We start from the raw sequence: 15,905 nt of genomic DNA on the forward strand, positions 1-15,905 counted from the left end.
AAAAGCAGCCAGCATGTAAAGTCACACTTAACACCTAGTAATAATTTTAAGTGTTTAAAAATAATGATTTTTTTTTTTTTCCATGTGAAGGTTCTAAGGCCCAGCAGCTTCTGCAAGGACTACAAGCAAGCGATGAAAGCCAGCAACTCCAGGCAGTTATTGAGATGTGTCAGTTATTGGTCATGGGAAATGAGGAGACACTGGGAGGGTTTCCTGTCAAGAGTGTTGTTCCAGCTTTGGTAAGAGAGTTTTCCCCTCGTTTTATCCCAGTCATCCTCTGAATGCTGCCCATATTTTTTTTTTTTTTTTTTTTTACTAAAAACATGATTATTGTCGTTAAGAATTTTAAAATAGGATAGAACTTAAGAGATAGTAGAGTGTGGCTTAGTGCTTTTATTTCATGCTTTATAGAGATTGTGCGTGACTGTTAATGATGAATGAGTAAAATTTCTAAACCATTTCTTTTTTTTAATAAATTTATTTATTTTTTATTTTTATTTTATTTTTGGCTGCATGGGGTCTTCGTTGCTGTGCGCAGGTTTTCTCTAGTTGCGGCAAGCGGGGGCTGCTCTTCGTTGCGGTGCGTGGGCTTCTCCTTGCGGTGGCTTCTTCTGTTGCAGAGCAGGGGCTCTAGGCGCACGGGCTTCAGTAGTTGTGGCTCACGGGCTCTAGTGTGCAGGCTCAGTAGTTGTGGCACACGGGCTCAGTTGCTCCACAGCATGTGGGATCTTCCCGGACCAGGGCTCGAACCTGTGTCCCCTGCATTGGCAGGCGGATCCTTAACCACTTTGCCACCAGGGAAGCCCTAAACCATTTCTTGATGAATAGTTATGCTATCTTTGATACTTCAATGACCAAGTGGTTTTAAATTTTAAGTTGTTAGCCCCATCAGGTGATACCTTGACGTACTATGCCAAAACTTACATGCTTTTTTCTTTTAAACTGGTGATTCACAGGACAATAACAAGCAGCTCACTTGTGGGTTCTCTTTGTGGGCCATCAAGGTTTCATGCTTGATAGCAGTGTGCATGGCAGAGCAGTTAAGCCGGAACACCACGTGGATCCTCCAGCTAAAAGAGAAGGTTTTATGTTAAGCAAAAACAAAGAAACAAAACAATACTCAACAATAGAAAAACAATTTTTAAAATCTTTTAAGGATTTTTCAACACAGTTGTGAGTTGGTATTTAGAATTTATTAATATCTTAATCGCTTAAGCTTTTTAATGTGAAAACAACAGGAAGAGAAATTGCCGTTACTAAATGTAGGCCCTTGAGCATAATACATCTTTCAAATAGTGGCTTGGTAATTTTCTCAATGCTAGATTAAAGAAATTGGCTATAATTTAAGATTAAAATTAAGTCTGAATGAAATAGTAACAAAAGACTAACATAAGCATGAATATACATTCATAGTGTATTTTACCTTGGAAGTTAAATATCATTCAGGTCTTTGTTTACACATCTAGTAAAGTTGACAAAAATGGAACTGTGACTGGAGTATCAGATTGTCTCATTTGATCCCATTATCACATTACGGAGAGAGCTGAGTGAAGACAAGTTAAATACAAGATGACATAGTCTTTATTTGGCCTGTTCTTATTTGTTGGATGGCTCTGCTCCGGCAGGAAGTGATAAAGGATAGAGCAGTGTCTTTACCTTCTGCCATGCAGACCTCCTGGTAACAAAAGCTAGCTCTCAAGTCTTACCAGTTCCACTCTACAGGTTTGCATATTAATTTTTAAATGTTTCATGAAAGCAGTATTAGCCTTTGTACTCTGACATTTACCTGTGTTTTATATTCATGCTCAAATTATTGATTTCTTCAATAGCTGGCTTTTATGACCTGAATTAAACTTCCTTGTTTGTTTTTGTTCATTTAAAAATAAATAGTAACAAAGAACTAGGTTTACCATGTACTTATCTCTGTTAAACAGCAGTTTTTATTGGTTAAATAAAGAAGTTGTTAAATCTAGGCAGAAACATTAGCATAATCCAATTTTCTTAATTTGCTGGTGGTATTGATTAGATTTACATACTTGGCAGACCTGCACAAGTCAGCTCATGCTGTTAATAATGAATTGTCCAGATTTATCTTTCATCACAGTTGAATATTATAAATATATATCCATCAATCACCATACACCTGTGTGACCATAAACAGTCTTTTTTGGTGAAGAATCTGTTTACAGCAGTTCTTCCCAAATGTGGTATTACAAGGTTCATTCCACCTTAAAGAATTGGAGAACTTATTACTTTTTCTGTTAGCATAACAACCACTTCAACTTAGAGTAGGTGTTTTGTAAGTGACTGATTTGTAGGTGATTTGAGACAGAGTGTGCACGCTTGTGCATGTGTGTGTGTGTTTATGTTGTGTGTTTAACAAAAGCAGTTATCAGGATCTCTGGTATATAGATATATTTTACCAAGCATAATTCAGAGCTGAGAAGACATTCATATTAAATGAATATTGCATTAGGATATCTGATATCTGACATACATTTAATTGAAAGGTACTTTACAGCTTAAATTCAACGCATTTAAAATTTCCATTGAACTAGAAGACAGTGAATGATTGTCTCTTTCCCCAAGTAGGAAATTTCTTTGGTAGCTTTGGCTGCTTCAGGAAGATGGAGTTGTATATCTGTAGTAGTTTTGCATCCCCTCCTTTGAAAAACATGGTTAAAATCTGCTTAAGGTCTTTCCCACAAGAAAAACTAAAATAAAATCAGATGTTTAGACTAACTCATGCATTTGTAAAATAATTATATTACTTTGAGTTTTAATTAGCGCATAATTCATTTTTGATGTGATCAATATCGTGTTTAAATCCTATACTACTGTGTATTTTACAGCTGAGTTAAATGGTGCTTCGCTCAACTTTTAGAGAAGCTAATTTACAAGAGTTTAAGCTATGATATTGAATCTGTACTGATAGTTGCTAATTTAACAAATGTCAGTGCATTGCTGGTCTGTTTACTTATGTATAATACTTACTGACACCTGTTAAGCCCTCAGTGACATGTTAATGGGCTTCTGAATGGGGGAATAGAGGCACCAGGAGGGTTGGTTGTAAGCAGCAGGAAGGCTTTGCTTTTGACCTGGATCACTGGTGATGATTATCCCAAGTCAGTGCTTCAGTGTGTGTGTCATGCCATCCTAAGAATAATCATTTCTTGTGTATGCATGCTAGGTTTTAACTTGATGTTATTTTTGTATGGTAAAATTCTTGGATCATGCAGTTCTATTTCAGTTGAAGTAGAAGAAATACTTCTAGGACTTCTAAGAATATAGCTTCTAATACTTTGTTATAATCTTTTTAAACAGATAACATTACTGCAGATGGAGCATAATTTTGATATTGTAAGTATGTACTATATTTTTAAAAATCACTCCAAATTTAAACTTTGAGTTTTTATTGAGTAAAAATGGCTTCTTTTCTAGATGAACCACGCTTGTCGAGCCTTAACATACATGATGGAAGCACTTCCTCGATCATCCGCTGTTGTAGTAGATGCAATTCCTGTCTTTTTAGAAAAGGTAATCCTACTTTTGCCCAACTTGTTTGAAAGCAGGCATAGGGGAATCAAGTTGAGAACTCTTGACTGTTGAATTCTAAAGTAGTACATCAAATTGTGAGGCCACATTAAAAGACATTTTTTAGCATCCATTATCTAACTAAAGTATATTTTTTAGCCAAGGTTCCAGAAAAATGTTCTATGTCTAGCAGAACGGCAGTTTAAAGTTGACGCTAATAAAGCATTTGTAAAATCAACCCAGTATTATAATTTTTTAATAATAACAATTACTGCCTTAGTATAAAATCTTTCAGAGAAGAACTTAAAGCACTTGATTAAAAATAATCTCATTATTTCTAGAAAACATCCCAGTGAGGTTGATAGCTATTTATACCCTCATTTTACAGCTGAGAAGGCTGAGACAAAGTGCCTTGCTCAAGGTCATAGCACAGTAAAGTTTGCATTATCTGATAACTGGAATATGGTATAAAGTTTAAAACTTGATTTTTAAAATTTGTTGTATAAACCAACCCATTTATTTTAAATGTGAAGGTTTAAAGTTATATAATTGAATTTAGTTTATTCTCTATGTAAAACATATTTTTCAATATCTTTAAAGTAGTTGGAAGGACAAAAAATGTATTGCCAGTATGTTTGGCTTAAGCGCATAAATCGCTGGTTTCCTATGGTGGGTTTCAGGTTAGAGGCAGTATAGATTGATGGAAATTAGAGAAAGTGTTGTTTATTCATGTCAAAGATGAGCAATGGGTAAAAAACTTGAATGATAACCTTAAGTTTCCTATTTATATGTTCCCAGCTGCAAGTTATTCAGTGTATTGATGTGGCAGAGCAGGCCTTGACGGCCTTGGAGATGTTATCACGTAGACACAGTAAAGCCATTCTACAGGCGGTAAGTGTTGTTACCGAAGGACTATATTTCATTTAATGTTGGATTTTAGATCCACATTTGTATTAGTTCCTAGATTGCAGTCTCTATAAGGTACACATGCTGTTTCCAAGTGATGTGCTAGACTTTTAGGAGGCTTTTTTTTTTAATTGCTGATAAAAGGGTATTTCTTGGCTTTAACAGTTTCCTATATTTTAGGGTGGTTTGGCAGACTGCTTGCTGTATCTAGAGTTCTTCAGCATAAATGCCCAAAGGAATGCACTAGCAATTGCAGCCAATTGCTGCCAGAGTATCACGCCAGATGAATTTCATTTTGTGGCAGATTCCCTCCCATTGCTAACCCAAAGGCTAACCCACCAGGTAAAACATAAACCTATTTTATGTATCATAAAACATTTTTATTACATTTTTTAAATGCTAATTTCAACTAGGGTCTTAAATCTTCCAACTGGATATGTAACTTGGAAATGTTCTCATCTGTGTTTTTTCCTGTTACCTAGTCATTTACTATATATTAGGTTATTTTATGAAATTTCGGTGGATTTACCCAGATGAACAGTACTTCTTCGTTTATGATATCTTCAACTATTTTGACTTTAGGGGTAAATTTATTATTTCAGCAAACACTGAGTGTTTCCTATGTAATATGATCAGAATTTCCTTTTAGAAAGATCACCGTTTCCTGAAAGGTATTGGGTTAGGCAGGCAAGACTAGGAGGATATGGGTTAAGATCAGAAGAGAGATGAGACTATGTATGTGCCAGATAGAAATGAAATAAGAAATGCAGACTGCAACTGTCTGGGGTTGGAGAAGAACAGGAGCAATTAGGAGATGGAATCAGTGGGCCTGGTGTTGCAGTATGAGAAGCAGAGCTTATAGAGCCCCTGGTGGAGGACAGTTCGTGAGTTAAGCTTCGAGATTTTAGAGAAATTGAATTTTCTTGTAATGTTTCAAAGTGTTGTTATTGCTAAAGAGCTTTTTAGAGATCTGACTTTTAAGTCACCTTTACAAAGTGTGCTTAAAATCTTCTTGGGGAAAATTAGGTACATAAAATATACAGGCATACCTCGGAGATACTGTGGGTTCAGTTCTGACCACTGCAGTAAAGCGAAATATCACAATAAAGCGAGTCACAAGAATTTTTTGGTTTCCCAGTGCGTATGAAAGTTCTTTTTACACTACAGTGTAGTCGCCCCAACCCCCAGGCGACGGACCGGTAGCGGTCCATGGCCTGTTAGGAACCGGGCCGCACAGCAGGAGGTGAGCAGCGGGCGAGCGAGCGAAGCTTCATCTGTATTTACAGCCGCTCCCCATCGCTCGCATTACCACCTGAGCTCTGCCTCCTGTCAGATCAGCGGCGGCATTAGATTCTCATAGGAGCACAAACCCTACTGAAAACTGCACATGCGAGGGATCTCGGTCATGCGCTCATTATGAGAATCCAATGCCTTATGGTGACCTGAGGTGGAGCTGAGTCGGTCCCATCACCCCCAGATAGGACCATGTAGTTGCAGGAAAACAAGCTCAGGGCTCCCACTGATTCTGCATTATGGTGAGTTGTATAATTATTTCATTATATATTACAGTGTAATAATAATAGAAAGAAATAAAGTGCACAGTAAGTGTAATGCGCTTGAATCATCCCAAAACGCACCCCTCCCCCCAAATCTGTGGAAAAATTGTCTTCCATGAAACTGGTCCCTGGTGCCAGAAAGGTTGGGGACCGCTGATGTAGTCTATTAAGTGTGCAATAGCATTGTGTCTAAAAAAAAAAACAATGTACATACCTTAATTAAGAAATCCTTCGTTGTTAAAAAATGCTAACCATCGTTTGATCCTTCAGGGACTCGTAATCTTTTTGCTGGTGGAGGGGGGGAGGGTTTAAAATGTTGGGAGAATTACCACAACGTAATACAGAGACAGGAAGTGAGGCAGTGCTGTTGGACAAATAGCGCCAACAGACTTGCTGGGTGCAGGGCTTCCACAAACCTTCAATTTGTCAAAAATGCAGTATCTGCGAAGTGCACTAAAGTGAAGCACAATAAAATGAGGTATACCTATATTAAATAAGGTGTTTACATAAGATAGGTAAAATAATATTGATTATTGAATCACTGGAGGATTTTGCTTCTAAGATGATCAAGACACAAGTAGTGCCATTCATTTTTTATTTATTTTAAAAAACTTAGCAGGCTGAGATAACCTTTACTTTATGGGGGCTAGAAATGTTCTCTAGTTAGGTGTGAGTTCACCTTATTTTGGAAGTATGGCCCGAGAATCAGAGACGTTAAATAGTGGGCCCTGTTATTATTGTAGCATTCTTTCTAGACTTAAATCGTGACAGCGAAGGTGTAGGACTTCTGTAATACCAGAATTACTTTCATTTTTACACAACTAAGTCTAGTTTTTACATCTGAAGCCCATTTATCAATTAGAAGAAAACCGAAGTCTATCAAAATATGCCATTAAATTGTTTTCTGTTCTTATGAGAGTTATTCCAAATGTTTTCTCATTAAGATCAGTCTAATAGTATTTAGATTGTTTTCATAATGATAGAGCAAATCTATATCAAGTTTTTCTTACTATCAGTAAACCTCTGGCTCACATACATACTTAACTATTTACAACTTTTTAGTGAATGCATGTTTTAAGCATTTCTACTTGTAAGGCTTTTTAGAATGGTAGGATGTTTATTTTTTCTTTATTATAGTTTTTGTTTAGGTATTGAAATTATAGAAGTACAAAAGTTGTTCCTTTTCTATGTATTTGCTTTTTATATGTTGGGTTCTTAATGGAGGAGAGAGGTTCTATCAGTATGATTCCCTTTGCTTTGAAATCATGACATTACTGATTGTTTGCTTATTAGGGTCACAGCATTTTCAAAGGTCATATCTAATTAAATAAGTCTTGAAGAATTTGGGGTTAGGAAGAAGGTAAGGGAGTTACGTACGACAGTGAAAATGTTTTATATTAACAAACTTTATTTTCCTTTATTAAAAAGGACAAAAAGTCAGTAGAAAGCACTTGCCTTTGTTTTGCACGTCTCGTGGACAACTTCCAACATGAGGAGGTAAGCGTTTAGTCTTTGTTGGTATTTTCATGAAGTTGTTAAATTGCTGCCTCACGAAGTAACAGCTTTTTCTTTCTTGTGTTTGTGAAGAATTTACTCCAGCAGGTTGCCTCCAAAGATCTGCTAACAAATGTTCAACAACTATTGGTAGTAACTCCACCAATTCTAAGTTCTGGGATGTTTATAATGGTGGTTCGCATGTTTTCTTTGATGTGTTCCAACTGTCCAACTTTAGCGGTTCAACTTATGAAGCAAAGTAAGTGCTATTTTATTATTCTGTTTTATACAGGAAAAACAGCTTGTGTTTGTGTGTGTGTGTGTGTGTGAGTTTAATCTCTGTTAATAAGTAAAGTCAACATAAGCGAGTAGAAATGGCTAATATCACAGGCACTGGATAGTAAAGGAAGAAAAATGTTAATATGTAATAAATTTGTGTTGTGACAATATAGTAATGCTGCCTACATACAATTTGTAAAGTATATAATATATTAAAATTTTACCTTTGGTGTAGGGCTAAAGACCCAAAATCATTGCTTTCTGTACAATATCAATTAAGTAATGATGCTTCATTAGGAGAACTCTGAGTTTTATGTTACCAGTAACCGCTTCTCTTTTGCTTATAGGTAGTCCTTTTTTCCCACATTAGATTTTCCAGCAGTTTATGATTCCAGAATGCTTTCTTCCCTCAAAATGTTGGAACTTATTTACACAGATGAATGTCTCTGATCTTTGCTACTTTAATATTTCTAAGCCTTTCCCAAACTTACATGTGCAGGGTATCAAGTTTTATCGCACTGGTATTGCAATTGCCCATTACTCTCTTAAACCTTAGATTTCACAAGTTAATGTCAGAAGACATCCGTATGTTGTTATTTTTGCTGGTAGAGCGTTGATCACTTTTTTATGAAGCACCTATCATTGTGGCTAATTTCATGTCCATAATTCTAATCTTTGAGGGCGTTACCTTGGGAGTCAGTGATGACACTCACTGACAAAACAGTCTTTGTCCCACCACTTCAAACAGAATATTAAGGGGTATAAGAGACTTTTTTGGGGGGGGGACGACTCAGTTTTATATTTCGCATTACTTGTGAATTTTAGCACATGGCACAGAATTTTGTAGAAAAATAGTGTTGCTGAGGTGCTTTATTGAAGAGATTCCTCTTACAGCATTGAGTCATTCCTGAACTTAGTATCCCAGGGAACCCTGTTTTGCTTACGCCATGAACAGAGTCCTCTCTGCGTAGATAAGCTTGGGGAAGGTTTAACTCTTTTTTTGAGTAGTCATAATGTACTTTGCTTATTAAAATCCCTAGGGCCCCCTTGAATTTCCCCGCTTCTTGAAGTTTGCCCACAGGATTATCTTGTTACCGTGTGGTGTGGCACAGCATTTTCCTATATCCTGGTTTGGGAAATTCCTGTCTGACTTGTTTGTTTTAACGTTTTGGAATTTTTTCTTTAGTATGATGAATGTTTTCACCTCTTCTGCATACTTTAGGAAGTTTGCCACATAATTATTCTACTTCAGTAACACGAACCTCTCTGGTTCTTTCCATTCTGTTGTCATCCTCTGATCTCTTTAAAAAAGAAAAAGTTAATAATGTACCATTGCCATCTATTCATATTTCTTAAGAAAGGTGGCAAAATGACTTTTTCAAGAACTTTTTAAAAATTTTAATCACTGTTTGTGAAATTTCAGTGAGTCAGAGATTTATCCACACCCCTCTGCCCAAATTAATGGTGAATACTTTCCTTGACAACAGAACTTACTGATTACTGGCAGAACATTTCAATGAAATGTTTATGTATATTTTGCATATGTGTAGTATTTTATAGATACCAACAGAGACACAGCCCTGTCTTTGGGTCGTAGCTGTTAGAATGACCAAAACCTTTGGAGCCTGGGGGCTTCCTCCACTCACTGTCAGTGTCAGTACACTAAACTAGTTTTCATGCAAATTCTTCCATAAACTGATGTCTTCTGGGGATGGAAGCTTGTGGTAGAGGATATTTTAATGATCTTTAAATTTAGTTGGCATGCTTACTGTCATTTAAGGTAAAGGTTTTCCTGATCACAATATGGTAATTTCAGATGCTTTTAACTGCTGTGTTTTATTCTGTTGGTCACATGTTTTCAGTATATTTGAATTGAAGACAAATATACATATATACTTGAGTCGAGGATAAAATATGTTTAGTACACTTTTTTGCAAAGCACTGTGCTCCTCAAGGAAAGTAATACAAGATCCCTGAAGTCTCTGCAGTGGATTTGTGATTAGGTGTCTTGCTGGAAGGTTAGGACTCAAACTTAAGTCCTCAGAAAGAAATTGTTTAAATCTTTATGATTTTTTTAAGGTTTTAATGACAACTCACTTGGATTTTTCACTTTAATTTCTGTGGTATATAGCTGTACAAGAAAATATTTCTGATTGTTTCCCCCCTAGGCAATGATTACCTTTTAAATATGGCAATATAAGTAGTTTCATCGGGTTTTGCTTTTTGTTGTTGGTTTTACAGACATTGCAGAAACACTTCACTTTCTCCTGTGTGGTGCCTCCAATGGCAGTTGTCAGGAACAGATTGATCTTGTTCCACGAAGTCCTCAAGAACTGTATGAACTGACATCTCTGATCTGGTAAAGATTGGGCCAATAATAACTGTGGTTTATAGGAGGGTATTTTACTTGAGAAACCTGGTGTTTACTGACAGCTCAGGAAGCTACTTATTAAAATAATTGCACCTTTCGTTTTCAGTGAACTTATGCCATGTTTACCAAAAGAAGGCATTTTTGCAGTTGATACCATGCTGAAGAAGGGAAACGCACAGAACACAGATGGTGCGATATGGCAGTGGCGTGATGACCGGGGCCTTTGGCATCCCTATAACAGGATTGACAGCCGGATCATTGAGGTAGTAGTTTCATCGTACCGTTTAAATATGTCTTCTTTGGTGGAGAGTGGGTGTAGGGCTGGAGTGGGGAGGTGGACGTGTGTACTTAAATGTGCTCAATGTGGAATTAACTCAAGATTTTCTCGTTTTGTCTCCTGAGAACAAGGTCCTCATTTCTGTTCAGGGCAGAAAACATGATGTTCTAGTCCTGCTGCTGCTCACTACCTGATTGACTTGGAGCAAGTAATTTAAGACCTTTGTTCCATAGCTTCCTCCTTTCTGCAAGGAAACACGGGAGGAGTTAGGCTACATGTCTCTAAAAGTCCCTTCTATCTCCTATCCAGAAGAAGTCTCTCAAAAGCAAAGATTACATACAAGTAGCTGCTTCTCAGTATTTTTAAAGAGCAAAAATATGGAAACAATCTAAATATCTAGCTTTAGATGAATGATTAAGTAAATTGTGAAATATACATAGGTTTTTATATAGTCCAGACCTTAATGGGATAAATTTTAATGACTTAAAATATGATATGCTATAAATGAAAACAAAATGTTCAAAAAAATTATGTGACTGACTCTTGGGAACTGGGCAAAAGAAAAGAGGAATAATAACAAAGGAAAGAAACACACTAAAATATTTAGTGATTTTTCTGTGAAGGTTTTTATGCGTGATTTTATCCTTTTTTCCATACTTCTTCATATTAAGTTTGCACAGAAATATTTCAAAAATTTCTCAGGAAAATATTTCCCTAGTTTAGGAAGTGTTGGGTCACTGCATTATTTGAGATGCCAAGCATCATTTACTAATGTTTTCATATATAAGTTACTTTAAGTATTAATATGTTTTCTGATTTCAACCTGTGTTAATTAGAATTTTTTAGGACATGACACTTAAATAGACTTTTTTCTTTAAGGTCCTTTCCCCTAGTTAGTTTCTAAAAATGAGTTTGTGAAAAACATGTTACAAGATCAGAAGATCTTTTGAAAATGTCTAAATTCAGAGCTAGCTGTTATGTTATGAGGAAGTTAAAGGTGACTGGTCTTTGTGCATTGTTAGCCTTAGTTTATAAGTAGGTCGCGGTCTCTAACGCTAAGCATTCTTCTTTTTAGCATTTTCCCGATAATTGTATATTCACTGTTAGTTTACTGTCTTGTACTTCCTAAGAGTCCTGTCTTCCATTCAACCAAGGAATTCCATAAGAATGAATATTTTATCACTTCTTTAGGCTGTCTAAAATCAAGCAAACAGTGTTAATCATTTTGTCTCATTTGAGATACATACTTTGTAATACTTGCCACCCCTGGGGATTACTTTCTTTAGTTCCAATTGTGTCCCTTTCAATCTTAGGGCATCATTTAAATGTAAAGTCTTTTTTGTTTCCTAAGGATAATTTTATAGGATCATTTTGTTTAAAGGAGGATTTTGATGGGCTGCTAGGAATCCATGCTGTAAATACGTCTTAACCTAAGAATTAGATACTAAGATTTATGGATAACAATTTTTTTTCTGTCAGCAATGTCTTCAAGGCCTTTTTAACACAAATAGTGTCGTCTTCATGTCAGTGATTCTACATGACTGGATCCTTCATCAGGATTTTACCTGTATTTGTCTCAGGGGACCTGATAGGTCCTGTAATATATATTTGTGTTTAATTAAGAACGGTTTGTTGGGTGAATGAGTTTTGTCACACCCACACTATTAAAACTTCTATATTGTTACTTCACCATCTAAAACTTGATGAAACAAATATGTAAGTTAGCATTTATTGAGGGTTCCCACTGTGTCTTAAGTTGATAAATTTCTCCATGTTTATATTCAAGGTTTCTCTCTCTTTGCTCTCAGGCAGCCCATCAGGTCGGTGAGGATGAGATAAGCTTGTCCACTCTGGGACGAGTTTATACTATTGATTTTAATTCTATGCAGCAAATCAATGAGGACACGGGAACAGCACGTGCCATTCAGAGAAAACCTAACCCCTTAGCCAATACTAACAGTAGTAAGTATCTTTTGAGTTGAAAGTAGTGTTGTATTGTCTGTGAGTAGTATTTGCAATAACAAATAATTGTTTTACGGAGTGTGATTATTAAACTTAAGACAGTTGCATAGTAGTAATTAATTTTTTGTTGTTGCTTTAATCGGCAAATGAGCCAGTATTAACTGGCATCTTCCCCAAGATTTTCCTGCTTTTGTGATTTGCAGTGTCCTGGACTTTCATCAGAATTGTCCTGTGCATCCCTTTCCCCACCACTGCCTTCCAGTTTTATTGAGATATAATTGACACATAGCACTGTATAAGTTTAAGGTGTACAACATAATGGCTTGACTTACATACGTCATGAAATGATTATCCCATAAGTTGAGTGAACATCCAGCTTCTCATAGATAGAAATTAAAGAAATAGAAAAAAAATTTTTGTGTGTGGTAAGAAACTCTTAGCATTCATATATAACATCAGCAGTGTTCACTATATTTGTCATGTACGTTACATCCCTAGTACTAATTTACCTTATAACTGGGAAAGCTTATACCTTATGACTGCCTTCATCCAGTCCACCCCCTGCTGCCCCCCCCGTCCCCCCCCGACCCAGTAACCACAGATCGGATCTCTTTGAGTTTGGTTTTGAAGTATAATGAACTTACAATGCTGTGTTAGCTCCTGTTACACAACATAGTGATTCAGTACTTCTGTACATTTCAAAAAGATCGCCATGATAAGTCTACTTACTATCTGTCACCAAAGGTATTATATACAACAGTAAGTGACTGTATTCCCCATGCTGTACATTTCTTACTCGTGACTCATTTATTCTGCAACTGGAAGTTTGTTTCCCTTAATCTCCCTCACTTCTTTCTTTTCTCCCCTCACCCCCTCCCCTTTGGCAACTGCCAGTTTGTTCTCTGCAGCCCATGCAGTTTTTAAAATCTGATCCTTTCATCCCCGTTTTACCTTTGGCTCCACTCACACCCCCATCATATTAGTTCTTTCCAACCTTTTATTTTATACTTTCCCACCAAAATTCTCTTAATTAATGAAGAATAGGTGATCGTGATTTTTTTTCTTTTCAGGTTTCTGTCATTTGTTCCTTTCCTGAGGGATTTAGTTCATTGATTTTGCAGGTCTAGGCTAGAGTGCAAGGGTCAGCATACTGTTTCTGAAAAGGACCAGATAGTAAATATTTTAACCTTTGCAGGCCATGCAGTCTCTGTATTCAGCACTGCTCTTGTAGCTCCCAAACAGCCGTATACAATATGTAAACAAATATATGTGGCTGTGTTCCAACAAAATTTATTTACAAAAATAGGTGGTGGGTGGATTGGGCCTTTGGACCATACTTTGCCAACCCCTGTTCTAGCGCTTTTCATCCGTTACCTTTCCCCTGCACCTTATTCCCTCTAATCATAAGTGACAGGTCATCTTGTTTTTCCAGTTTCTTGCTACATGCTCACTGTCCAGTTTTTCAACTCTGTTTATTTCTTACTAGTGGTTTAGCTGGCTAATACTGAAACATCTCCAATATTTTGTGGAACATATATTAGTAAAAATAAGAGATACAGTGTAGTGGTGCCTTGTGCTTTTCAGCTGGCCAGAATGGTCAGTGGTTTTTTAGCTGGCTAAAATTTGTCTTAATGCCATTTATAGACCCCAGTTGATTGCATTAGATAAGTTAATTTGCTTTATAACCAAAAAGTTTTTGTAGAATTTCAGACAGTTATATCAGCTTGAATGCTTTATGTTATTTACTTTATTGTGTTTCTGAAGTCTGTAACTTTAGGATTATACATGTTTTTATTACAGGTGGATATTCAGAGTTAAAGAAGGATGATGCTCGAGCACAGCTTATGAAAGAGGATCCGGAACTGGCTAAGTCTTTTATTAAGACATTATTTGGTGTTCTTTATGAAGTGTATAGTTCCTCAGCAGGACCTGCGGTCAGACATAAGTGCCTTAGAGCAATTCTTAGGATAATTTATTTCGCGGATGCCGAACTTCTAAAGGATGTCCTGAAAAATCATGCTGTTTCAAGGTGTGTTCATGAAAGTGGTGAAAACGCTTTAGAAATCCAAGTCTCTGCAAGTAACTTCAGAAATCTTTAAAGAAATAGTATAGAAAAAATATGCACAAAACAGTTTATTTGGAGTATTTTGAGCCCTTCGTTGTCTTTCTGTATTCACAAACACCTTTGATAAAGAATAAATTAAATGCAAAAGTTGAGCATTTAAGAAAAATTCTTGTTCTGGCGGACTGGTTTGACACTTAAAATATTTTGCTCTCAAATTTAAAGTAGGATGGCCAGCAGTAATTATCAAATTCAGACAAATGTTTTATATACAAATGCTTTCTTTTTTTAGTCATATTGCTTCCATGCTATCAAGCCAAGACCTGAAGATAGTAGTTGGAGCACTTCAGATGGCAGAGATCTTAATGCAGAAGTTACCTGATATTTTTAGTGTTTATTTCAGAAGAGAAGGTAATGCCGTTCATGATAGTTGATAGTTAATTCATGGTTAATCTTTTAGTCTAAACATTATTTCAGTAGAAGTATAGTTATACTCTATAGAAAAAAAATTAAACTGTTATTTTTATGTAAGATATTTGCATGCTTACAGCTTTAATAAATATAGAGCATCTTTTATAAATCTTTTATTATAGATTGTGTGAGATTCACTGTCTGTTGATGAACATTTAGTAAGTTTCAACGATTTGAGTGTTTATGGCCCAGAAGCAATCATTGACTTTTCTTTTTATGCTGATAACATACAGTTGCCCATAAAGATTCTTTGAAAAAGTCAGAGGTCACTTTCCCAAGGAATCCTGTTAGTAGATCAGAACAGCTGTAAAAGGGATTATTTTTTTACTTCACTGTGTAGATAATGGAATATTTCAAGGCTTGGAATAATCTTCAGAATGCAATTGGTATAGTCCTCTAAGTTGAGGAATATCATTGTCGAAATCAGCCTAGGGGACATGGTACTTTTCCATTCTTTTCTTGAAGACCTCAAAGATGAAACTGTATCACTCATTTGGGTGTTTTATTCTTTTTAAACCTGCCAAGATATTAAAAGTTCCTTCTCATCAACAGAAATCTCTTTATGGGTCTCTTTGGTCTATTAGGTTACTTTGGTCTTGTGAGGATGCAGAAAATGATGGTGTTTTCCCCTCACGTAATACTTTATCTTCAGTCTTAGAAACAGTCCTGGTTCTTTATGCATATGATCTGTTTTCTATTCTTTTGATCACCTTTTCTTATGCTGGATTCATTTCTCTTTACATCTTGAGAATGTAACAGACATGCTAGTGTAATAGTATTGAATCAAATGAGAAGAAGTTTTCACTGTTTCTTATTAGCTCTGTTCAAATAACAGTGAGTTTTCAAAAACAGTCCAGCACTGCACATTTATGTGAAATAGAAGGCAAACTCTCTCCATTTCCCAGAGATAATAACTATGGTTAACAAATCAGGTTTTCTGTGCTCACATAAATGCCTGGTATGTATTCTTATTTTTAGCCTTAGATTATCTTG

General features: G+C 36.1%; 1 protein-coding gene across 22 annotated transcripts in view; it reads left to right on the top strand.

Annotated features, from left to right (window-relative positions):
- The window catches only part of TRIP12 (thyroid hormone receptor interactor 12), a 144,940-nt gene that overhangs the window by 94,106 nt on the left and 34,929 nt on the right, over positions 1 to 15,905 (top strand). For 12 of the 22 annotated variants that reach the window (XM_068544280.1, XM_068544276.1, XM_068544274.1 and 9 more), the window contains 12 exons: positions 91 to 239; positions 3,325 to 3,360; positions 3,442 to 3,537; positions 4,333 to 4,425; positions 4,621 to 4,782; positions 7,425 to 7,493; positions 7,584 to 7,749; positions 10,011 to 10,128; positions 10,247 to 10,406; positions 12,226 to 12,379; positions 14,180 to 14,408; positions 14,734 to 14,852. In XM_068544280.1, coding sequence (XP_068400381.1) covers positions 91 to 239; positions 3,325 to 3,360; positions 3,442 to 3,537; positions 4,333 to 4,425; positions 4,621 to 4,782; positions 7,425 to 7,493; positions 7,584 to 7,749; positions 10,011 to 10,128; positions 10,247 to 10,406; positions 12,226 to 12,379; positions 14,180 to 14,408; positions 14,734 to 14,852 — 1,551 coding nt within the window. The remainder of the gene's footprint in view (positions 1 to 90; positions 240 to 3,324; positions 3,361 to 3,441; positions 3,538 to 4,332; positions 4,426 to 4,620; positions 4,783 to 7,424; positions 7,494 to 7,583; positions 7,750 to 10,010; positions 10,129 to 10,246; positions 10,407 to 12,225; positions 12,380 to 14,179; positions 14,409 to 14,733; positions 14,853 to 15,905) is intronic. The other 10 variants (XM_068544283.1, XM_068544288.1, XM_068544281.1 and 7 more) reach the window with 3 other exon arrangements.

Source organism: Eschrichtius robustus, chromosome 5, assembly GCF_028021215.1.
Source record: "Eschrichtius robustus isolate mEscRob2 chromosome 5, mEscRob2.pri, whole genome shotgun sequence".
Lineage (NCBI taxonomy): Eukaryota > Metazoa > Chordata > Mammalia > Artiodactyla > Eschrichtiidae > Eschrichtius > Eschrichtius robustus.